The following is a 24,847-nucleotide window of genomic DNA, read 5'->3' on the forward strand; positions in this document are numbered from 1 at the left end:
GAATGCGCTTTCTACTATATGAACTATTAGCTTTCCCTTCTTCTTTGGAACTCCAAGTATTGCCTAGTTGTGTTTTCAGGTTGCAAACCTTAACACCTTTGAATAAATCTTTAGCATTCATCTCTAGCCAAAGCCTCTAGACTTTTTAAATTTGTTTGACATGTCTGGATAACTATGGTTAGCCAAAGCATGGTTTCAGGCAGCTCAAAGAGATACCAAAATAAGGCTCACACTCACTAACAGCATTTTAAATTGCTCTAGTATCCTAGTATCTAGTAGAGCAAAACTACTTCAAGTTGGGTCATATATCCTCATGTGAGAAGCCCAGGAAGATGTCAGGACTTGCCTTCCTTAAATTTGGGGTGTGTGTGTGTGGGGCAGGGGGTAATGTGGTATGAGATGATGTGTGTACAGGGAAAAGCATCAGGACGAGAACCTCTCCTGATCATGCTGACAGTGGGAACAAATCTACTACACATGTGAGTCTAATACTTCAACAAACAAAAGTGCCCCTTCGCTGGGTGGTTCCAGCCGCCAAAGCAGAAGTTCCTAAATCCAGCCAGAGGCTTTTTATGGTGCTCACAAAGCATGCAACCTTTCAGGTCCTCCCACCTGCAAGCTTTCACCCTCAAGTCTTCCATTCCTCATTACCCTTGGACCACAGGCCCCATAAACTAAATTCTCACAGGGCCCAAATCCAGACAGCTCTGAAGCCTAGCTTTTCCATTCCACCCCACCCCCTCCACCCACACAGCTGAGGTCACCCAGCCCAGCCTCTTTTGCAACTTTCCCAAGTCTGTGCATGAGAGGGAGAGAAGGAAAACTCAGAAGAAGTGGCTTGGTCTCAACAAACTCTTTTGTTTCCAAAGCCTTTTTCAACTCTGACCCAGCTGAGACTGTTGATCTAAGAGGAGACCCCCACTCCCCAGACTCAGAGAGAACTCCTGTCTGCCCTCCGAGGCCAGATGCTAAGCAGCCACATCTGTAAGTGCCTTTCAAGTTTTTCTTTTACTTCTGTCTGTCCCAGCAGCCCCCAGACGTGTTTGCGTTTTGATGGGGAGGAGTGGAGGTAGGGGATGCAAGTATGAGGCTTAGAATCTGGCAGCTGATGGCTTAGATCCAGCCCAGAGACCCCCACACGGGAAATACACCCAGGGCATGGCAGCAAGCCAGGCAGAAAGACTCCCCGCCCAGCCCAGGGAACTGGGGCCCGGCTCGGGGCTCTGCACAGGCCGATGCAGCTGCTGGCACAGTCAGAGAAGGACAGCCAGAAACCAGAGTCTTTCAAAAGGGCTGAGTCCTGCTAATGCCAGGAGTCCCCGGTAGGGTACCTTCTGGGATGGAACCACCTCATCCAAAGGGTCTCATCGGGAAGGGGGAAACCCTGGAGTAGGAAAGAGCTCCTCTGGTTCTGAATCATAAGTATGCCTTGGAGCTAAGCTCCGCAATGCTAGGCAAGCCAATGAACAGAGTCAGACAGCCCTGGGTTCTAGTCTCAGCTTGCCTCAGGAATCCACTGGGCTATGATGGCATTTGTAAATTACAAAGTGCCCTATAATTGCTAGGCATCTTGTATAAATAGAAATAATCTATTTGGGCTTACTGATCAATTCTCCACCACGCAGTTTCCATAAAGAGAGTACCTGCCTGTATCCTCAGATCTACATAGTGCTGATACATAATAGGCATATAGTACATGTGCTACGTAGATGAACAGATCGATAGACAGACAGATGGATGATGAGTGGCTGGATAACTGGAGATGGATGAATGGATAGAAGGATGGACAGATGAACGAGTAGTTGGAGATGCATGGATAAATGAATGGATGGCTGAATGGGTAAATGGATAGATAATTATTGAAGACTCAATATTCTCAGCATGGATAGGGCTCTTTGGAGAGATACAGAGAGGTGTGAGGCAGTGCCTGCCCTCTGGGCACTGCCAGTCTACTCAGGAGATGGGACCGATACTCCCAAAGATCTTAAAGGACAAAACTGCTGAGCATTCTGAAACTAGAACTATTGGGGCACTTTCCGGAGGGGCAGGTCTAGACCTGCTAGGATTTAGGTGAATAAAACAGCATTGTGAGCCCTCCTGGGAGGCAATAAAGCCTTGTGCTTCCTAGAAAGCCTCTTCTCAAAGATAAACTTTACCTCTAAGACTGTAAACCCCATTATATTCTGAGTGGATACACTGTCATTTTCCAAGGCATGGGAGCAGGAAAGGGAGGCACTGAAAGTGGTGTAAAATAGCACAAGGGGAGGGGAAACACCGCCTCTTTCGGAATTCCCATCTCTCCCTGCTCACCTGTCTCCCGTTTCCCTCCTCCTTTTCAGCAAAAATGGCACCTCATTCCAAATAAACAGGGCAAAAGATTGTGCCTGGGTCCTGGTCAGGGTCAGTAGGGTCAAAAGAGAAGGCAAGTGGAAATGTGAAACACAGCAGGTTCAAGAACTTTCTAATTTTTTACAATTAATTGATCGCAAGCCCTCGGTCTTTGTTCTTGTGTGGGGTGGGGGGGGGGTGTTCAACTCAGTCTTTCTTACTCCCCAGGGTCTGTAGCTCAGACCCGGGGAGATCTGTAGTTCTGGCAGATGGGCAGGGCCAGGGCTCCCGCCTTAGAAGTGCTGACAGAAGAGAAAGGGAGAAGAGTTAGTCACATGCGGTGGCAAGCAGTGGCCTGGGATTCTGCCCCGCGTGGACCTGAGCTGGCTAAAAGCAGGGCCCTGCATTGCCAGCCTGCTTTTCACTTTTACTTAACAATGGAGGTTGATGACTCAGCCTGACCTCCCGGAAGACGCCCGGGTTTGAAGCAATTGAGGCTTAAAAAAGAACAGCTTTTGCCAAAACCCAGCCAAGGGAGAACACAGAGGGCATGGGAAGCCACTGTCTGAAGTCTGCATGTGCCTCCTTGGTGAGCCCAGCCGGTGTCTACCCTCAAGCCACCCTCCCTTGTCACTGACACAGTCCTGGTCACCCTCCTGTTGCTGCCAGTTACCCTGGGTCCAAAAACCGGGCTATTTTAAATAGCAGCCTCAGCAAATCCTGGCCTTCTAAGAGTGGGGTTGGAGAATCGCGTTGGCAGCAGCTTTAAGAGAACATCAGGGGAAAAGGACCAGGATGGTGGTGGGGGGAGGGTAGCTCGGAGTCAAGGCTGAGGCCAGGTGCAAGGATCTGGAGAAGAAAAGACTCAAGTAAAACTTAAAGAGAAGGCTTTATTTATTATTATTATTATTATTATTTAATTCTAGTTTATTGTTGGACAACATTGTTTCACACATACATCAAACAGGCCCCCTGAAATAAACAACAACTTCATAGACAAGAAAAGTAAAACAAAAGGAAATCTTTTATCTTTGGCCTTTTTAATCATCTAATCCAAACCAACTACTAAGCTAAGTAACCAACTACAGCTAAGTACATACACAAAAATGTTACTGGAATGCTCAAAATAAGATTGTCTTTTGGTTGTTGTTTTTGCCTTTTTTTTTTTACAAGGTGTTTCTTCTCCTTTGAGAAATGAGAATGATCATGGTCACACCACAAGTAAAGTCAGAAGTAGGACAGACAACACTCCACAGGCTGGTTTTGTCATCCAAGATCATTAAAAACGGCGGACCCCTGACAATATGTATTAAAATACAAAATGTAAATAGATACCAAAATTTTTTCCTTTTTAAAGACTTTTAAGAAAAAAAAAGCTGGGACCTTAGAAATTTTGGTTCTTTTTTTCTCCCCTGTTGCCAGTTCACGTTGTTCAAAGAGAAGACTTTAAACTTCAGAAGAGCCTGACCAGGCGGTGGCGCAGTGGATAGAATGTCAGACTGGGATGCGGAGGGCCCAGTTTCGAGACCCCGGGGTCACTGGCTTCAGCGTGGGCTCATCTGGTTTGAGCAAAGCTCATCAGCTTGAACCCAAGGTCCCTGGCTCGAGCAAGGGGTTACTCAGTCTGCTGTAGCCCCACGGTCAAGGCACATATGAGAAAGCAATCAATGAGCAACTAAGGTGTCACAATGAAAAAAACTGATGATTGATGCTTCTCATCTCTCTTCATTCCTGTCTGTCCCTCTCTCTGACTCTCTCTCTCTGTCCTTGTAAAAAAAAAAAAAAAAAAATTAAACTTCAGAAGAGCTGGCATGGAATGAGCATTTTGTATGTCCTCCGGGGAAATGCACCCCTGGTTGGGGCAAGAAGCTCTGTGGAGGCAGGTCTGGCTCCATCTCCCATGCCGGTGGCAGAGACCAGATGAGGTGTGCTGCCTGTAGTGTGCTGGAGCAGGCTCCACCGGGAGTTGGAAACAAGCCATGGTGGGAATATTTGTTCCACAGAAAGTGGCAGGCACTGCAAACCTGCCCCTCCTCTCCCCCAAGCTGTTAACCAAATGGTCTTCCCCAATTTTGGGAGTCAGTTCTGCTATATGACAAATGCCACCCTGCAGAATAAGCCACAGTCATGAGTAATATCCATTCTACTCACAAGGGAATTGTCTCACCAAGGTTAAATAACCCAAGGTCACGGATGTATGGAGGTGGGGTGAGAACTCTGACTTCAAAACTCATGATCACTCCATGGGACCAGGCGGCCTCCCTCTCCTGCCCAGGCACAAAAATAATTCATCCTGTCAAGAAGTCACACTCAGATGACTCTGGGCTGCCACTCATCCACGTGCTTTTTTAAAAGTTGTCTTTTTTTGTTATTTTTTATTACAACTTGGGCTTGTATGACAAATTTTAATACAATACAAAAAATAAAACAATAGTTCTAGCCTCTAATCTACCTTTTCCCACCTCCTAGTAATCATTTAGTATGTATCTACCCATAGCTTTCTGTGTATTTACTGGACAAGCATAGATATCATATTGAACATGTTCTCATACATTTAGGGTTGTTGTTTTTATACAATTGGGATTATACTATATAAAATGTCCTCTTTTTTTTTAATAGTGAGAGAGAATGAGAGTGAGGGACAGACAGGCAGGAGGGAGAGAGATGAGAAGCATCAATTCTTCGTTGCAGCACCTTAGTTGTCCATTGATTGCTTTCTCATATTTATCTTGACCTGGGGACTCTAGCCAAGCCAGTGACTTTGGGCTCAAGCCAGTGACCATGGGGTCCTGTTGATGATCCTACACCCAAGCCGACGACCCAGTGCTCAAGCTGGTGAGCCTGTGCTCAAGCTGGGTGAGTCCGCACTCAAGCTGGTGACTTTGGGGTTTTGAACCTGCATCCTCAGTGTCCCAGTTCAACATTCTATCCACTGTGCCACTGCCTGGTCAGGCCAAAATGTCCTTTTTAAAAATTTTTTTATTTATTATTATTATTTTACAGAGACAGAGAGAGAGTCAGAGAGAGGGATAGATAGGGACAGACAGACAGAAACAGAGAGACATGAGAAGCGTCAATCATCAGTTTTTCAATGCGACACCTTAGTTGTTCATTGATTGCTTTCTCATATGTGCCTTGACCGTGGGGCTACTGACTAACCCCTTGCTCATGCCAGTGACCTTGGGTCCAAGCTGGTGAGCCTTGCTCAAACCAGATGAGCCCATGCTCAAGCTGTGACCTTGGGGTATCAAATGTGGGTCCTCCGCATCCCAGTCCAACGCTCTATCCACTGTGCCACCGCCCGGTCAGGCCAAAATGTCCTTTTTTAAACTTAAATTATCATCATATCTTTCTGCTTCTTTACTTCACTAACTCAGAGTATGAATGGATTATAATTTATGTAGAGAGTTCCTTATTGACTGACATTTACATTACAATAATGCTTTTCAGCAATCATCTATGTACAAATGTGTATTTGAGTATATGTTTATTTCTGTAGAATAGATTCCTAGAATTAGAACCTATGTATGCACACATGAAGTTTAAATATTGTTAAACTGCCCTCCAGGAATGACTATGACAATTCATATTCTATCAACAATGTACAAGAGTATTAGCCCTACACACTTGCCAACAGTAAATATAATCATTAATCTTTTTAATTTTTGCCACTTTCATGGGTAAAAAAAGTAATATTTTAAAATTTTCATGTCCTTAAAAATTAGTAAGTTTGAGTTATCTTTTCAAAGCTCACTACTAATCATTTATAAGACTTCTGCTGGCTTAGTTCATATTCTTTGCCTGCTTTTGTGTTGTCCTGGATTATCTATATATTGCCTTGCACATAGTGAATTTTGATCCTCGTCATACATAACACATAGTTTTCCCTTCATAAGCACACCAGCTCTGTTTCACCACGTCAAACTGACACCACCCACCCTGTAGCCCAACAGGGGTGCCAAGTGGCAGAGTGTGTGCTTGAGCTCAGGCTCATCTGGTTTGACCACAGTTCACCAGCTTGAGCCCAAGGTCACTGGCTCGAGCAAGAGGTCACTCAGTTTGCTGTGGCCCTCCAGTCAAGGCACATATGAGAAAGCAATCAATGAATAGCTAAGGTGCTGCAACAAAGAGTTGATGCTGCTCATCTCCCTCCCTTCCTGTCTGTCTGTCCCTATCTGTCCCTCTCTCTGTCTCTCTCTCTCTGTCTCTGCCACAAATAAAATAAAATAATATAAAATAAAATATAATAAAATAAGACTGAGATCTCTGGAGTTAGACCTGGATTCAAGTCCCAGTTCCAAATCCAGGTTCTACTACTTACGAGCAGTATCTTTAGACATAAACTACCTAACTTCCCTAAACATCTGTTTCTTTGTAGTAAAATAGGCTAATAATAGTGTCAATCAGGCTATATTTTGTGTGCCAATAGTAACAAAATAGTTATCATTTCTTGAGCCCTTAATTAATACCAGTAAATGCATTATAATAATGTATTAAATAGTTAAATTATTATAATAATGTATTATTTTTATGTATTTCCTAATAGTCTGGATACTGTGTATTTGCATATTCACAAAGCCCTCTCACAGCACCAGGAAATAAAGGCTAGCTTGTGGTGTGAGCCTCATCTCGCAGCAGCTGGGCCGTGTCACAGCGTCGACATGTTTCCAGGGGTGGGATTCAGATAATTTAACAACCGGCTCTGTGCTCTAATGACCGTTTTAAGTACAAAAAAACCAATATACTAAAAGGTAGTTTATTATTTCATGCATTTAATACTTAAATAAGAACAATAAAAGAGGTACACAAAACTAAATTATATTATAAGAAAGAGTTTTAAAATATTAATAAAAAATATTCAGTAATACCTGACAAAAAACAATAAAACTGTTATTGAAGATATTTCCATATTGCTTCTTGATTGGTGTCCTCACTTGCAATTTTTTTTTTCACCTATGGACAGAATGAATATTACTCAGGGTGCTTAGAATACGCTGTTGTGCAGATGAATGTTAAGAAAGAGTAAGGGCCTGACCAGGCGGTGGCGCAATGGACAGAGCGTCAGACTGGGATGTGGAGGACCCAGGTTCGAGATCCTGAGCTCGCCAGCTTGAGCGCAGGCTCATCTGGCCTGAGCAAGGCTCACCAGCTTGGACCCAAGGTCACTGGCTCGAGCAAGGGGTTACTCGGTCTGCTGTAGCCCCACGGTCAAGGCACATATGAGAAAGTAATCAATGGACAATTAAGAAGTTGCAACAAAAAACTAATGATTGATGCTTCTCATCTCTCTCCATTCCTGTCTGTCTGACCCTATTTATCCCTCTCTCTGACTCTCTCTCTGACTCTGTAAAAAAAAAAAAAAAAAGAGTAAGGGATGTCAATTTGTGATTTCCACAGCCTGGGCAGCCGCCCACCTTAGAGAGAACCTGATTACAAGTGCCATTTTAACAACCCATTCACTGAACTCACCAAAATATTAGGCATGGTTCTGCCAAACCGGTGCAAACCGGCTGAATTCCACCACTGCACATTTCCCTCTGCTTCAGTGCCCACACTGCCACTGCAGTTCCATTGTATCTCTTGTCACTTTTGCTGCCTTTCTCTTGATCTTCTCCAACTCCACGAGCGTCTGTTAGACTCCTCAAATCTGAGCCTCGTGCCCTGGGTCCTGTGCACACAGGTTCTCTGTGTCTGAGCTCAGGGGTCTGGAGGCAACATGGCGCAGCTTGTCCGTGCGCTACCTGTGTGGCCCTGGGTGAGTAATCAGTGACTTGGCCTCTCCGAGCCTCAGTTGTAAGCATCTCATAGGGCTTTTAAGGGAGGGGGGGGGAGTTTCCCTAAACTCTACAGAGGATGCAGAGTAGCCCCCTGCAGGTTTCTTTCCCACTTCCCCCTGCCTCACTTTTGTTCTGACGCCCTTTCTAAGGCACAGTATTGGCCTTTGAACCTACCTCAGCGCATTGTGCCAAAGCCTTTTGGAAAAAGTTCCCCATTGCTCCTACTCCCCTTCTAGAACGGTGACTGGTGCTGAGAGGCCTGTGCTTTTCGGGAGCTTCTCGGGCACTCTTCCCTGCAGTCAGCAATACCCATTACCAAATGCCAGCCCAGGTTAATAACTTGAATTGTCTTCTTCCCATATCTAGAGAATTGGGAATGTTTGATGGGTGAATGAATGAATGAATGAATGACAGGAAACCTGGTCAGATATTCATGACCCCCCTTAACCTTGCTCCTTCTCCAGACTTTTCTCTCTCCACACCTTTCCCCTCACCCTTCCCTGAAGCAGACTGCCCACCTTCTCCACTCACTGTTCCCAGGTCATTCTCTTTCAGAGCGTCTTTCCCTCCCTCTGAAGTATCAGCCCCAACCACGTCTCAGTTCTTCAGGATCCAGTTTTACTGCCGGCCCCTCTCCTCACTGACTTCCCACAGCACTTTCTCTGTGCTTCTGTTGGAGCTCCTGACACTTTCTCTCTGGTATCATTGCTCACTCAGCCCCTGTCCTTTCTCCCCTGATGACTTCATGGTGGGGGTAGGGGAGACCTGTTTGGTTCATCTTTGAGCTTTTCCAGTGTTTAGTGCAGAGCTCTGCATACAGTGGACATGTAGTGCTTGTTGAATGAATGCACAAACCATCCAGAAGACCTGTTGCCCATCATGCTGACCTAGCCCTCCTAGGTAGACGGTCCAGTGCCACCAACTCTGGCTCCTGGGACGAGCAGCTCTGAACAGAGCCTCAATTTACCTTTGGGCCATGACATGGCTCATGAGGGAACACTAACAATCCTAGACTTCTAAGGGTTTTCTGTTTTAACTTTGCACTAACTAGGCACACCCAGGCAAGCCTCAGTGGACCAGTGGATAACAGCTCCAGCAGATGAGCATTTTTCAATGAGAAGGAACCTTGAGTCTTTGGAGCCCAACTGGCTTGTTTTGTAGTTGGAAAGGCGAGACTCAGAGAAGAAAAGTAACTGGCCCAAGGACATACAGTGACAAAGTAAGAACTAGAACATCCAATGCCTTAGGACATCCAATCTAGAGCTTTTTTCAAGTATCAGGGGAAACTCACGCTGGCCAACTTTTGACACTCAGATTAAGGTTTACTCACTAGACCTAGTGCATCCAAGGACAGAAGACCAAGGAGTTAGAAATAGTGTATATGTATGTGTACATTTAAGGGTAGAACCAAAGAGCAAATTAAGCACAATCCCCTGCAAAAGTTTTACTTTATCTTGTTAAATAAAATAAACATATATATATATTTATACATATAAAACACACATGTATATTTTTGTCTTATAGGAACAATACCTGTTTGGCATGTTTATTGTAAAACAATTGGAGCATACCAAGAGCATAGAGAACAAAGTTAATAGCATATAGTTTCCCACCACTCAGAATTCAATACTTAAATTTTTTATATGTCTTTTCCAGAACTTTTGGTATGCACGTAGGAACTCATTTTAATATTTGGGGTAGTGTTGCATGTACGGTTCAGTGTCTTCTGTGCTTCATTTAGATGTATGGCAGCCTTTCTACATTGTTATAATATTCTCAAAAACTTCATTTTAATGACTTTTCATGGTTCATTGTATGCCATGACTTATTTAGATACTTCTTTAATGTTGGATGCTTATAAATAATCTTGTGAAGAATATTTTTGAACAAGAGCGTTTGCCCGCATTTCAGATTATTTCCTTAGGACAGATTCCTAGTAAATGGAGGACAGGGACATGTTTAAGATTCTCACTATTTGTTGCCAAGTAGCTTTCCAGAAGTATGGACCAGATACAATCCCACCAGCTGCCTCAAAGAAGAACCTTTGAATCTGCAGTTGCAGCATCGCCTAGGGCTGGGGGAGGGGTGCTCTCCCATTCAAAGCCTCTTGGGTCATCCTGACATTGGACCCCTTATCCTATCCTTCTCTCCTTTTCCCACACTGCCCTCCATCCCTGGCTCCAGGCTTAACTGTCTGCAAGGCCTCTGTTCAATCCCCTCCGGCCTTCCTGGCACTCCAGGTTGCCTCTGAGCTCAGGGTTAGTAGAGCTGAGAGGTGAGAGATTCACCTGTCCTGTGGGGTCACCACCCTTCCAGCATTGGGGAAGTCCCAGGGGGAGTGAAGTGGCTGTGTATGTAAGGTTTGCTGAATCATTCACCTGTCAACCTTACCCAAGTCCTCGGCCTAGGGCAGTGACCTGCATATCTAGGAGGAGAAAGTAGAGGCTGGCCTCAGGACAACAGTCACAGGGGACTCTCTGCCCAGCATGTGGATGACTTCTGTTTCTCTTACAGGTTCTGAAGCCCTTCCATGAATCCCCGAAAGAAGGTGGATTTGAAGCTCATCATCATCGGAGCCCTGGGGTAAACCGCGCTTAGCTTGGGGTCTGAAGGTTAGGAGCAGGCCCCTCACCAAGGGTAGTAAGACCTCTTGGATGTGTTTCCACCAGGGAGAGACTGTGGCAACAGGGGCGTAGTAAGATTTTGAGAATAGTATGGATGCATGTGCGTGTTTGTACATGTGTGTTCACATGTATCTGGGTTTTTTCCTCAGTGTAGGAAAGACCTCTCTCCTCCACCAATATGTGCACAAGACATTTTATGAGGATTACCAGACCACACTGGGAGCCAGTATCCTCTCCAAGATTATCATACTGGATGATACAGCTTTGAAGCTACAGGTGAGCAGCCCTTCCTTTCCCTCACCGACATTCGTACTTGAAGATCACCCCTCGTTCTCTGGACAGCCACTCACACAGCAATGTGTACCAGGAGCTACAATGGTTTAGAGCAGACATCAGCAAACTTCAGCTCTTGGACCAAATGTAGTCCACCACCTGTTTTTGTAAATAAAGTTTTAGAGGCACACAACCCAGTTGTTTACTGACGGTCTGTGACTACTTTCACATTATAACAACAGGGTTGAGTAGTTAAAAGAGACAGTCCAGTCTGCAAAGCCTAAAGTGTTTACTGTGTGACCTCTAACAGAAAAATATTTGCTGATTCCTAATCTAGAAGGATGAGCTCTCATCCAAGAGCGGGGAAGTCTTACTCGTAGTCTCAGGTCCCTGGAAAACTTGGCAAATGGCCTTGGCAAGTCACACCCAAAGTCCAAATCTATCAGATGGGAATAACAATACCTGTCCTGATGCCCACGGGGAAACAAGGGCTCGGATGTAAAAGTACTCTTGGATGCTACATGTGAGTGCCAAGATACTGTAGTGTACATGGGTGACAGGACGTGTGTGGAAAGACCACACGTCCCTGTGCCGGGGCTGTCTGCTCCTTGCCTAGAAAAGGAAGCCTTGACATGATGCGATCCAGCGAGGCCAAACTGCAACCACTCATCACAGCCCCATGGGGCGTCTGCTTTTCTCCTTCAGATCTGGGACACAGGCGGGCAGGAGCGGTTCCGCTCCATGGTGTCCACATTCTACAAAGGCTCCGATGGCTGTGTCCTAGCTTTCGATGTCACCGACCTGGAGTCCTTTGAAGCCCTGGATACCTGGCGAGGTGATGTTCTGGCCAAAATCATTCCAATGGAGCAGTCTTACCCCATGGTGGTGCTGGGGAACAAGATTGATCTAGCAGACCGGCAGGTACCGCTCATTCATTTATTTACTCATTAACCAAATATTATGTAAACACCAACTACATGCCAGACACTGTGTTAGGTCCCACACATATGGAGCTGAATCATATACAGTCCTTATCTTAAAATTTTTGCAGCCTAGTGGTAGATAGAGACACTTTAAGAGGGAATTATATAATATGGTAAATGCATTGATAAAGATAGACCTTGGAAATTTGAAGACCACAGTGAAAATGTATTTATTTACTAAAGCCCAGAATCCAGAAAGGCTTCTTAGAGTAGGTGGCTTCCAGGCTGATACAATATGAGCAAAGGCAAGAAATAACATGATATGAGCTGAGAACTAAAGGCAATTTTGTCTAGACACAGAGAGTAGAAGAATTAGGCGGAAGAGGTAGTCAGGTAGAATTTGAATTAATTTGTACAACAGTATTTCCACCAGCATCAGGTAGGGGATCTGCAATTATCAATACTTGAATCTATAAATTTTCTGAGAAAGTAGTGTATATTTTTATTAGCTTAAGCGTATTCTGGATCATCTGACTGACCACTTGATGGCTTGTCTGTCCCATGGCTGCAGCGACCCCACTTTGTGTAGGTGTTTCCTGCAGTAACATCGAGGAGAGCTCTTTTCATTGTTGCCTACTAATGAGAAAAATCTAGATGTGGATCTAATTTGTACAAGATGCTTTGTGCTTTGCCCTGTTGCCTTTTGCCTTGAATCCCTCAGATGCATGTCAGACACAAGTGCACTGTAGCTAACAAACTCTAGGGGTCCAATGTTAAGCTTTCTAAGTGGCCTCATTGAAGCCCTTTTTTGGGGTGGAGGTGACGTTTTCCTGTTCTCCCTCCCATGGGAGGTGCACCCACAACACAACTCTCTCCAAAGAAATAATTTCTAGTCCTTCTTTTCAATCTCTTAATAATCATGCTGTGGGTTTTGAGTCATCTAACAGATTCTTGGTCATGAACCTTTGGAAATATACCAGATCCAGGGGGTAGCCTGTCTCCCAGCCGACCTTATATTTGGCATCTATCAAACTGTAGCACCCCCGCTGAAACCTCCACTTTAACGCCCTGTTTCATATAGCTGTAGTTCGTAGGGTGGAAAGCTGAGAGAGTTCAAGGCTGGAAGTCTGACTCTTTCTCAGTGGAAGAGGCACCATCTTTTTGAGAGGGAACCGAGTAGGAGTCTCGGCAACAATGACAAAGCGTTGCCAGTTACTCTGGAGACAAAGGGGGGAAGAAGTTGATTGGGGAAAAGATGAGAACTAATGGATGATACTCAGGGCTTAGCCAAAGGACACCAGTAGTATGAGGTGGAGTCTTTGTTGTGGGTTTTTTTTTCATGCTTATTTTATTGATTTGAGAGAGGGGGGGGGAGGGAGAGAGAGAGAGAGAGAGACATTAATCTGTTCCTGTATGTACCCTGACCAGGGATCGAACTGGCAACCTCTTGTTCTTCAGGATGATGCTCTAACCAACCGAGCTATCCTGCCAGGACTTTGTTGTGTTTTTCAACAGCTCTGTGTGGGATAAGAATCAGGAAGGAGGGACCCGGGACTAAGGTTTTTCCAGACGAGAGTAGTTGAGGAAGAGGGCTGCGAGGGCACTGAGAAGCCGTGAAGGAGCGAAGAGCAACAAGAACAGGGTTGAAGGACCAGGGCTTCAACCTTCAGAGGTGGAGGAGCAGGACAGAGGAATGAGGGCGTGAGGGGGTTGAAGGGAAAGGAGACTGCAGTCTTGGAATGGGAGAGCATATTTAGTATTATTTACAGAGATCCTGGGTCTGGCTCTGGAAGGAAAAGGAAGTGGAGAGAGGGTGAAGCCCATTGGAGGGGAGAAATTGTGAAACTATCGTGAGCAGCAGAGACCACAGGGTGAGGTGGAGAGGAAGCCCAGCCAGGCTGCAGGAGTTCCATGAATGAGGGCACTGGCAGGGTGGGAAGTACAGGTGATGCCTTGTAAGTGTGGAGCGGTCCAGGCCAAGCTTGGGCAGAGGCATGAGCTCTGTTCCGCAGAGAGAGGAAGATGAAGGCTTAAAAGAATCAGTAAAGCCCCAGGCAAGCCCAACCCCATCTCTGGGATTTGTGTCCGTAGCCAGTTCCCCCTTCACCTGTGAAATGGAGGCCAGATACCTTTTTTGAGGTTGTTCGAGGACTAAAGGAAATAATGCCTGTAAAGCATGTGGCAAGCTTAATAAATGCAAGCAATTGGTATCTTCCTCATTATGTCCAAGGCATGGGCTGGGAAGACACTGGAACTTCTACTCAACAAAAAGAAAATAAATATTTATATTTAAAACTCTATTGCTAAGATTGGAGATAAAGAAAAAGTTCTGGAGATGGAATGGAAAGATGGATGGTTGCACAACAATGTGAATGTACTTAATGTCCTTGAATTGTGCACTTACATATAGTTTAAATGGTAAATTTTTTGTTTATGTATATTTCACCATGATAAAAACTATATATTGCCTGACTGGTGGTGGTGCCGTGGATAGAGCATAGACTCAGGATGCTGAGGTCCTCTGTTCAAAACCCTAAGGTTGCCGGCTTGAAAGCAGGCTCATCAGCATAGGATCATCAACATGATCCCAAGGTCGCTGGCTTGAACCTAAGGCTCGCTGGCTTGAAGCCCAAGGTTTCTGGCTTGAGCAAAGGATCACTGGCTCAACTTGAGCCCCCCAATCAAGGCACGTGCAAGAAGCAATCGATGAACAACAAAAGTGATGCAACTACAAGTTGATGCTTCTCATCTCTCTCCTCCCTTTCTCTCTCGCTCTCTAATCAAATATATAAATATATATATTCAGGATGATTTAAAAAAAATTACTGACCTAGATTTTTAAAAATCTCCACTCTTTCACCAGAAGGTAACAGAGTGAAAAAAAAGTATTAGTTTGTTTAAAAGAAGAGCTTTGCTAACATCTATGCTACAAAGAATTTATTCACTAGCATTATATTCTTTGCTCTAAGTTCAGGTAGGCAATTTTTGACTTACTACTGATTCATAATGTTGGGATTATCTTTTCTGAAAAGGTTCTTTATTTTTGGTAGTTGTTTAAGATGTATTTGAAGTGTTCATTTTTTTTATTCATTTTAGATAGGAGAGAGAGTGAGAGAGAGAGAGAGAGAGAGAGAGAGAAAGGGGGGAGGAGCAGGAAGCATCAACTCCCATATGTCCCTTGACCAGACAAATGCAGGGTTTTGAACCAGCGACCTCAGCGTTCCAGGTCAACATTTTATCCACTGTGCCACCACAGGCTGAAGTGCTAATTTTAACACCTATAACTGATCATTCTAAATGTATATGAGATGGAAAAGCATCATAAATAAAACTATATAAACTAGACTAATTTTTTCAACTTTTGGCCTCTGATGAACCATCAACAATTGTAACAAGTGAAGTAAAATATTAGTAGTATCCTGTCAGTCAAGAGCAAAATTAATAGAAGTAACACTTCCAAAATTTTCATACTTCCCATGTCCCCAAGTATCACACCCTGAGTTTATTTCCACAGCCAAAGCCTAAGTTATTATGATTTTTTAAAATCATGAATCTATAACTGGAACTGGAAAAAGAAAGGGAAAAGTACTATCTGTATTGTTTTCTTCCCAAGCCAGCGTTCTGAGGTTCAATGGGGGAGAAGATAGGAACAGAAAAAGAACGTTAAGCCTGATGTGTGGTGACGCAGTGGATAAGGCGTTGACCTGGAAATGCTGAGGTCGCTGGTTCGAAATCCCAGGCTTGCCCAGTCAAGGCACATATGAGAAGCAACTACTATGAGTTGATGCTTTCTGCTCCTCCCCCCACCCGCCCTCTCTCCTAGCTTACAAATCAATAAATAAAATCTTAAAAAATAAAAAAGAACGTCAATTTGCAACATAATTTTGGAGTTGTGCATTTAATCATTGCATGTAAACAGAAGAAAGAGTAGGGAAAAAGAAATAAAATGTGTCAGAACCAGGTCAGTATCCAGTGGGAGAGAAGGGACAGCTGAGATCAGCCAGCTATAGTTGCAAACTTGTCTTCCCAGTTCTGTCGCTGGGTGACCTTGGGCACCAATCCTTCTGCCTCTTGTGCCTTTAAATAGAAAAAACCTCCCTGCCTAATGGGGAAGCAGAGGCACCTGACTTCGTTGCAATTCACTTCCATTTCTACAGCAACTGCTGGGCGCCAATGATGTGCCCCAAAAACGCTCATTACCAGGTGGGCTGGGGTGCTGGGTGGGGGGCTAGGATATAAAGAAGGACGGAGCAATCAGAAGGGTAAGTCCAGTCCTTGCCCTCAGGGACTTTCAAAGATACAAAACCTTCGGTGTTGTACATCAACTGTAACTGAAAAGTAAAAAATTTATTAAAAATAAAAGGATGCCCTGGCCGGTTGACTCAGTGGTAGAGCGTCAGCCTGGCGTGCAGAAGTCCTGGGTTCGATTCCCGGCCAGGGCACACAGGAGAAGTGCCCATCTGCTTCTCCACCCCTCCCCCTCTCCTTCCTCTCTGTCTCTCTCTTCCCCTCCCGCAGCCGCGGCTCCATTGGAGCAAAGATGGCCCGGGCGCTGGGGATGGCTCCTTGGCCTCTGCCCCAGGCGCTGGAGTGGCTCTGGTCGCAACAGAGCGACGCTCCAGAGGGGCAGAGTATCGCCCCCTGGTGGGCAGAGCGTCACCCCCTGGTGGGGTGCATGCGGGAGTCTGTCTGACTGTCACTTCCCGTTTCCAGCTTCAGAAAAATACAAAAAAATAAAATAAAAAAATAAAAAGATGCAAAGTCCTTTGCATTCCTAAGATGCCATCTATGTATAACATGTGAATTTTTAATGAGTATTCATTTGCATGTTACTAGTGAAGACATTAGTAATCGGTAGTCTGACCAACCTTGATTATTCTTACAAATATAGTTCAAGATTTTCCCAGAGCTGTGAGGCTTCTTGGTGACTCACCAGGTCTTGGGTATGTATGCTCCACAGAAGGGAACGCTCAGTGGCCACTTCTGGGGACCCTATCCCCAAAGGCAGGAGAATCTTAGAGATCAGAGGCCAAGCTCAGGGCCTGGGGTTTCTCCCTGCTCTGCTCAGGTTCAGCAGCAACGGGGAGACTGTCTGGGCAGAGCCTGGGCATGGGAGGCGGAGGTGTCATCTGGGCTCCCAAAAGGACAGGCTGCCCAGCTGAGCCCAGTCTCCACCCTCCAGCACCAAGTAGCAAGCCTCACGATGCCGAAGCAGTGCTGGGGTACAACGGAGGCCTGTGCAAAAGAGCCAAGAGCCCTGGGTCCTGATGCCACTTCTGAGACCAGGGAAGCAAAGACTAAAGAGACAGGGACACAATGGTGCTTTTCATGTCAACAAGACAAATTCCCAGAACCTGCAAATTCTAATAACTCAAAAGAATCTCTTGAGGGATACTCAAGACCCATGGAGACAAGTTGATGAGGGCCACCTCTGCTCTCCCCTGCAGAATGGTCCTTTCTCTGTGAGAAAAACCTTGGCTCCCTTAAGTAAAATGAAATAATGGTTATAAAGTCTCAGGTACAACAAGTATTCAATTTATGGTCATTTCCTTCTCCCGAAAATAACTAGACATTAGACTCAGTGGTACCAAGAGTCTTTGGATGTAACGCAGGGCTGTCAGAACATTTTCCAATCCAACGGCCTCTGACTGTGATGAGCCCTTTGCATGTGGGTGGTGCTGTCCTCATTCCATACGCACTGAGTGGCTCGCAGCACCAGGCCAAGAGCTAAAAGGGCCCTGACCCTGAACTCAGGGAACCTACAGTCTGGAGGGAAAGACAGAAGAGCAGCACGGTTCTCATGCACTGTCTTGCACAGGACAACTCAGATTCCGTGGGAGCACTGAACTGGTGCTTCATCCAAACTCCGCCTTTCTCAGCTGTGTGATCTGAGGCAAGTTGCTGAACCTCTCTGAGCCTCAGTGTTCTTATCCATAAAGTGGAGCTAATAAAACCCATCTGGCAGGGTTACTAAGGATTAAATAAGTTAATATGACAAGCTATCTAACACAGTGTCTGGCCTGTAGTAGGAGCTTATCAACTGTTCCTAGGACTCTGCCCTGGAAAAAAAAGATTAGCAGGGACCTGAGTCCCGGCTCCGCATCAGGCTTCCTGGGTCAGCAGGCTCAGGGGAAGGAAGTCCTCCATCCCTGGCTAGTGTCTGTCATGCCCATCTCCTTTTGAGGGGCTGAAGAAGGAGCCAATGGCAGGAAGACGCTCCAGGTGCAGGCCTTTGGAAGGCAGCCCCATGCAGTGTGTGATGATTCAGCCAAGCCTGTGTTCAAATCCTGCTCAGCCCCACCCGCTCTGAAAAAATTCTCTTATTCTCTAGTCCTCAGTTTCCTCACCTAGAAAATGAAGCTAACAATACCACCTCATAAAGTTATGTTAAGAAATAACACGTGTGGTGGCACAGTGGATAAAAGCGTCGACCTGGAAATGCTGACGTCGCCAGTTTGAAACCCTGGGCTTGCCTGGTCAAGGCACATATAGGAGTTAATGCTTCCAGCTCCTCCCCCCTTCTCTCTCTGTTTCTCCTCTCTCTCTCTCTCTCTGTCTCTCCCTCTCCTCTCTAAAAAAATGAATAAATAAATAAAAATAAAAAATAAAAGAAATAACACGTGTAAAGTTATGGACACATGGGAGGCTCTCAATAAGTGCGAGTGGTGGCACTGTCGGTGGGGATGGTGGGGGTGATACAGAAACAATGGTCATTTCTTCCCCTCATTCAGGTGCCGCAGGCAGTAGCCCAAGGCTGGTGTAAAGAGAAGAATATTCCCTACTTTGAAGTCAGTGCCAAGAATGACATCAACGTGGTACAAGCCTTTGAGACGCTGGCCAGTCAAGCTCTGACAAGGGTGAGTGGCGGTGGTGGCAGCACCTGGCCGGGCTGCCCCCTAGGGTGGGGGAAGTGGGGAACTTCTAGAAAAGAACATATTGGGCACAGGTAGAGATGTGGGTGCAATAGGGTTGCTCGTTGTCTTAAATGAGTTGCCGAATGGACTCAATGGGACTCCAACTCTTGGACCACAGGATGCCGGAGGTACGAAGCTACTTTAGAGTATAGAGTTTGTGGTCCTTCCATCTGGGTGATAACAAAATCATTTGTGGAGTTTCTAAAAAAATAAAATACTGTCCTATACCCCACCCCTGGAGATTGCAATGAGTAAGGGTTTGAGAAGTGATTAGCTCAGTCCTCCTTGGTGGGAGAAAAGCCCCATGGTGCCAAATATTTATTCAAGTAGACCATCAAGCCTGCAGGAGTTGATGATATTTTCCAGTCAAAAGAATGGATAGATGTAGACACCAGGTGTGATCATTCAACAAGCATGTGCCGTATGTGCCAGGCATATGACACAGGAATCGGGGGGGGGGGAGGAAGAGGAGAGGAAGACCAGAGAAGGCTGCCTGGAGGCAGCAGCAGGAGCATTTCATGGCACAGGGAGGATGGGCTCGATGGCTAGTTGGGAAGGCACTGCAACAGTCCAGACATGACAGGACAGAGACAACAAGGACAGGGTGCTTAAAAGAGACTTTGGAGGTAGGACCCCTGGGGTTGATGACGGAAGAATGCAGGAGAGAAGGAATCAGATGCTCTCTGGGTTGATGACCAGGTTTCCAGCTTGGCCAGCAGAGAGACCATTAATTAGGGATGCTGTGGACTGAGACAGAGAAGAGAGGGACGTGCAGGAGCACCCCAGGGACAGGGGGAACTTGGGCCGTTGGAGCACACGGCATTCTAGGGTCCTAGAGGTTCCTTAAGGTGTCAGTCCTCAGTGGGCTCTGGATGGAAAGAGAAGTTTGAGAGTAAAGCACCCTAGAATAGGTACTCAGTTAACGTTTTGGGAAGAAAGGAGGTAGGAAGTTACTTTAGTGACCCCTTCTGGCCACTTTCAAGGATTAGGATATTTCAAAATATAATTAAGAACAGCCTCATAATCAAAGAAGGGGCCCCCACCTGCTTTGGGGGATTTAAAATGATGAATTTTGCTTTCACCAAGTTGGCAATACCCTCCCTGCAGGGCTGGTCAGGCCGGGCTGCCGTGGCACGTGGGCTACAGCCTGGAGGCCCAGTTCCCTGCAGGCTAACTGGAGAAAGACAAAACTGCTGTGCCCAGTAGGAAAGCGGTATGCTCGGTGAAATTATAGGGCCTTTCGGAGGTCCTCAGGATGCGGGATCTAGAGCCAGGGCCACGGAGGCAGCCAGGCTCAGAGGGACAGACACCCATAATCACACCCACTGCAAGGACACATGCATTCGGATACTATGTGTGACTTTAGAGTGAGATGCACGTTTGCCAAAAGGATCAGGGTCTGGAGAGAAAATTACCCGGAAAGCATAATTGTGATCTGCAGCTTACTTGGCAGTTAGTTGTACAGGAAATCTGAGGAGCAAGATGGTGCTGTTATCGCGGGAAGTGATGTCATGAATGGGAAGAGCTCAGCGTCGACTTGGGCCTGGGAGGGTGTGACTCTTACTGGGTGAGGAGAGCTGGAGTGACGACCTCGGCCGTGCCCGCGTGGTGAACGAGGGGTCCCTCACACCCTCCGAGCAACACCTGTTCACTCCGGAATGAAGGGCACGGGAGCGCAGAACGCCCCCGCAGCCTCCCCGCGCGGTGGTGTGTGCGGGCACCTCCTTCCCCGGAGGCTGGCCGTGTGGACAGTGGCAGCCAGGGCTCTGGGTCCCGGTGGGGCCCTACGTGGGCATGAGGGTGGGTCACCACAGGCCCTGACCCTGGGTACAAAAGATCCAGTTTTGAAAATGCCTGATTCCAACAAGATCTCTGGCTTTCATGGGGAAAAAGGAACCAGGAAAAAACCACAAAGGCCGTCGTGTAGGTAGAAATGGATCGTGTAATGTAAAAAAGGGACTTGAATTGTAACGTTCTGCTCCTCACTGTGAAGCCCAGAGATGTCAGGGTTTTTACTACAATGAGCTCAGTGGAGTGGTGGGCCCTGCACACGGCACAGGGGCCAGTTAGAGGCCTGAGACTGCCCTGGGCTGCGCAGGCCGGAGCCCCCACCACAGGCCTGGGCGGCCCTGGGGATAAGGGCCCATTTTCCCTCCTCAGGCACCTCAAGGTGGGACTGTGCTCCCTCAGGGTGAGAGCTGGGAAGCCTGGGGCACCCTGGGTTAGGTCTGTAAGGGGTGAGCTGGGATTCCCCTGGGGTGGGGGGGTTGATAATCGATCTGAAGTGTGGAGACCTCCCCAGAGGAATGGGCTTTAATTTAGAGATTCCTCCCACCCCCAACACTAATTCTGCCTGTTAGATATATATACAGATATAACACAAATAAAATTCTAATAACTCAAAAGAATCTCTTGAGGGATACTCAAGACCCATTATCCACGCTGACTAAGAGTGGCTGTCCCCAAGACCTGGTCAGGGAGGAGTTGAGAAATGGGGGAAACCAACTGTGTGAAGGAGGGCTGAGCCTCAGACCAGCGCCATGGGCTGTGTGCCACCAGGCTAAGTCACTGCTCAGTCTGGGGCCGGCAGGGAGTGACAGGGCATCAGGGGATCTTCTCATGTGTTTTGGGGTCACCATCATCAGGGTGCAGCAGGTGGGCCTGACACCCCTTCCTGGGGTCCAGAGTCATGGGCATCAATGTTTAGTTGACATTTACCAGCTGGGTGCCCCGCTGGGGCCTGGGAGCCATGGAGGAGGAAAAAATCAGCCCTACAAGTTGTCCCCGCGAGAGGGGCACTGGAGACAGACCACCAGGCACAGTTCCACCTGGCGCACAGGAGGCCCCGCCCTGCACAGGTCCCACAGGTCCACGCTGACACACAGTGAGTGCACGCTCACTCACTCCCCCTGCGCACACACAGCGTTAGCTGTGGGGGAACATGGGCTTTGCCAGCTTGGTGACTGTGCAAGCAGAGACAGAGTAAAGATGAGATCCTTTTAAGAAGAGCCCATTCAGCATGTAGCACCCAGCTCTGGAGTAAGGCTCCTCACACCCACTCTCCCCCCGAGCCGGGCAGGGTGAGTGTTAGGAGACAGGTGGCCAGCTGAGTGGGGAGAGGCTTGTCTGACTGAGAAGGGGTTTTCTCTGGACCTTGTTGGGACAGGAAAGTGTGGCAGCGTGGGCAAATAGGCAAACAGGCCCAGTAGAAACCGAGTCATCTAGGGGGCCTCTCTGCACCCAGGAAGAACAGAGGGGGGGTGCTGGGGGGTGGTCATGGTGAGAGCAGGTTGGCGGGCGGGGATGTTTGCAGGAGAGGCCTCGAGCGGAAAAGAGGAGTAGGCTGTCATCATCTCTGCTGAGATAAACTCAGTTGTCTCTTCTGGAGGATGGGAAGTTGTGGGACTTGGTTAGAGATCAGGAGACCTGGGTCCCTGACCCAGACAGCCAACTGCTCCGGGTCTGGAAAACGCTGGAGGAGGCAGTGAGGAAAGAGGAGGGGGAGGAAACCAGTGGCACCCCCTCTGGCCTTCTGTTTCCCAGCAGCACAATGGCAGGGAACACAAAGCCCAAGTACCCTCAGCCATTAAGAGACAGAGGGTAGGTGGCGCTCTCTGCCTCTCAGGTATGAACGCTGACTTCTCTTTTCCTTCCCCAGTATCGAAACATCTTAGATAATTACCTCACAGACTCCATCAAGCTCTCCCCAGAAGACCAGTCCAAGAGTAGATGCTGCTGATCTTCCGGATCCCCCTCTGGACACCCAGAGACACAGCCTGCCCTGGGCCCGGTCATCCCAGGCTCCACCAGCCGCACCGCCTGCTCAGCCCAGCCCAGGCTATGTGGCAGAGACCCTGATCCCTCATGTCTGTGCTGGGCCCACCAACAGAAGCAGCTCTTCCCTCAGGCTGACTGCAGTATGCTCAGGGCTGGGTTCTCGGGGTCCTGATGAAACTCAGAATATCACAATTAAATCCTGGCCTGGAGGAGTCATGATCCCCTTGCCGGCTCCAGCTTTCCCGCCACCTGCCCTCCCCAAACACTCCTGCTCCAGAACGCTCATCTCCGCAGACAGAGGCCGCTGCCCCTGGAGTCCTGGGAACGACACGGCCTCCTGGCCCCTGCCACCGCACACCTGCAGAGCCGCGGCACAGCTCTGGACAAGGGCACAGCCTCCCTCAGCAATCGGGGCCAGGAAGTGAGGGTCTGGACCTCCCGTAAGGGCCTCCTCAAGCTGTCACGGCACAGCTGTCCAGTCCTGAGCGCCCTTCTGCCCCCTCCAGAGCACAAGGCTGAGGGAGCCCAAGAAAAGCCACCAGGGACTGGTTTATTCCCCTTGCTCGGCGCTCTGGCAACTCCCATAGATCTCTCTGAGCCTCAGCTTGTTCGTCAGTCAAATGGGGTGGCCTGTACCCTGCCCACATCAGAGTAGGGTTTTGAGGACCAGAAGCTCTGCTTAAAGCTCAGTTACTTTTGTTGATATGCATTTATTTATTCTTTTAACAAGTATTTTTTAGTACCTACTGTGTAAAATACACTGAGTCCAGTAACAGAACAGACAAGAGCCTGTTTTCCTGGACCTTACGTTTTGGTTAGGGAGAGAGGTAGTAGACACAGAATTTACACAGATACATTCAAATAGCAAGTGCTTGAACAAGGTGAAACAGGGTGATGGGATAGAGAGGGACAGCGGCTGTGGTTGGGTGCTGTTTCAGGCAAAGGGGTCCATGAGGGCTTCCCTGAGGGGGTAACATTTGACCTGAAAACTAGATAAAGAATGAGAAATGGGGCTGTCACCTTAGGTCTGGAAAAACATTTCGGGAAGAGAGAGCAGCAAGGTCCAAGGCCTACGCAAGGATACATTTGCTGTGTTCTAGGAACAATGAAAGGGCATTCATTTACCCAAGCATTTACCTGTCCCTGAGACAGCCAAGGAAACCCTGCCTCCTGGCTGGTTCCTTTGTCCTCTGCTGACTGGCCACCAGAGGGCAGCAGTGCTCTTCTGTTTCAGGCTGAGCGGAAAGTAGGCGAGTACACTTACAGAGTGGGCTCTGGGTAGTTCAACCCTTCAAGATTTGTGGGGCACGAAAATCCCAATTTCTTAAGTTTAATAAGAAATGGGAAAAACTGCAACATCAGTGACTCAAGCAAGAGATCTACGTCAGGGACAAATACTAGAATGAGGGGCCTGGAGAGTTCTTGGATTCTCTGTCCCTAACAGACTCTAAGGCCATAATCTTTGTTCTGGCTACAGACAGCATAGCCAGGGCTCATTCTGAGAGGGGTGGACAAGATGACCTCCCCGTGGCCATAGAAGTCTCCTGTCTACACAGAAGTATCTTTCCTGACCCAAGCAGAGCTGGGGATGCTAGTCTATGATCTCTCGTTGTCATCTGACTCTGAAGATAACACTAGAGGTTGGGAAGTGGGGGGAGCGGTCAGTGAGGGAGTTGGGAGCCCCTTCTCCCCTTCCCAACTGTGGACTAAACACTGGCTTGTTCTGGGCCGCAGCGTGGACCTGGCACAGAAGCAGGTGGCCTGGGGCCTCGCTGTGTCTCGTGTCTCTCAGGGGGTGGCGTTCTGCACATCGCTCCAGCTCTCCCGGGAGCCCATCGGACTGTGGGTTGGACATACGGAGTGTGGGTGTGTGTGCAGCAGCTTGTGCAGCACTGTGGGCATGTGGACCGTTTCTAAATGGGCTCAATAAATAATGTATCCTTCTTTGTTTTTATCTTTCATGGGATTTAGTTATTAAATTTGAAAAAAAAAATTAAGCCTCCATATTTTAAATTTTTAAAAATACTAAAGAAAAGACTACAAAAAGTGAATAGGACCAGCTATTAACTGGTAGGGCCCAGTGCAAAATGAAAATGTCCAGCCCCTTATTCAAAGATTACTAAAAATTTCAAGACAGCAAGAGAGGCCTCTGAATGCAGGCTGCACACACCAAAGCCATCCCTGGGTTTTCGGTGTCTCCAGGATGGTGTAGCCCCCAGCCAGGCCCCCCG

General features: G+C 47.3%; 1 protein-coding gene across 1 annotated transcript; it reads left to right on the forward strand.

The window, feature by feature from the left end:
• The first annotated feature begins 796 nt into the window (after window positions 1–796).
• On the forward strand, window positions 797–24,565 carry RAB7B (RAB7B, member RAS oncogene family). Its single transcript, XM_066261531.1, has 6 exons — window positions 797–984; window positions 10,620–10,688; window positions 10,879–11,005; window positions 11,708–11,923; window positions 18,657–18,782; window positions 22,498–24,565. Exons 2-6 carry the CDS (start codon window positions 10,636–10,638, stop codon window positions 22,576–22,578), a joined length of 603 nt encoding a protein of 200 aa, XP_066117628.1. The 5' UTR covers window positions 797–984; window positions 10,620–10,635; the 3' UTR covers window positions 22,579–24,565.
• The last annotated feature ends 282 nt before the right edge of the window (window positions 24,566–24,847 follow it).

Source organism: Saccopteryx bilineata, chromosome 2 (assembly GCF_036850765.1).
Source record: "Saccopteryx bilineata isolate mSacBil1 chromosome 2, mSacBil1_pri_phased_curated, whole genome shotgun sequence".
NCBI classification, from domain to species: domain Eukaryota; kingdom Metazoa; phylum Chordata; class Mammalia; order Chiroptera; family Emballonuridae; genus Saccopteryx; species Saccopteryx bilineata.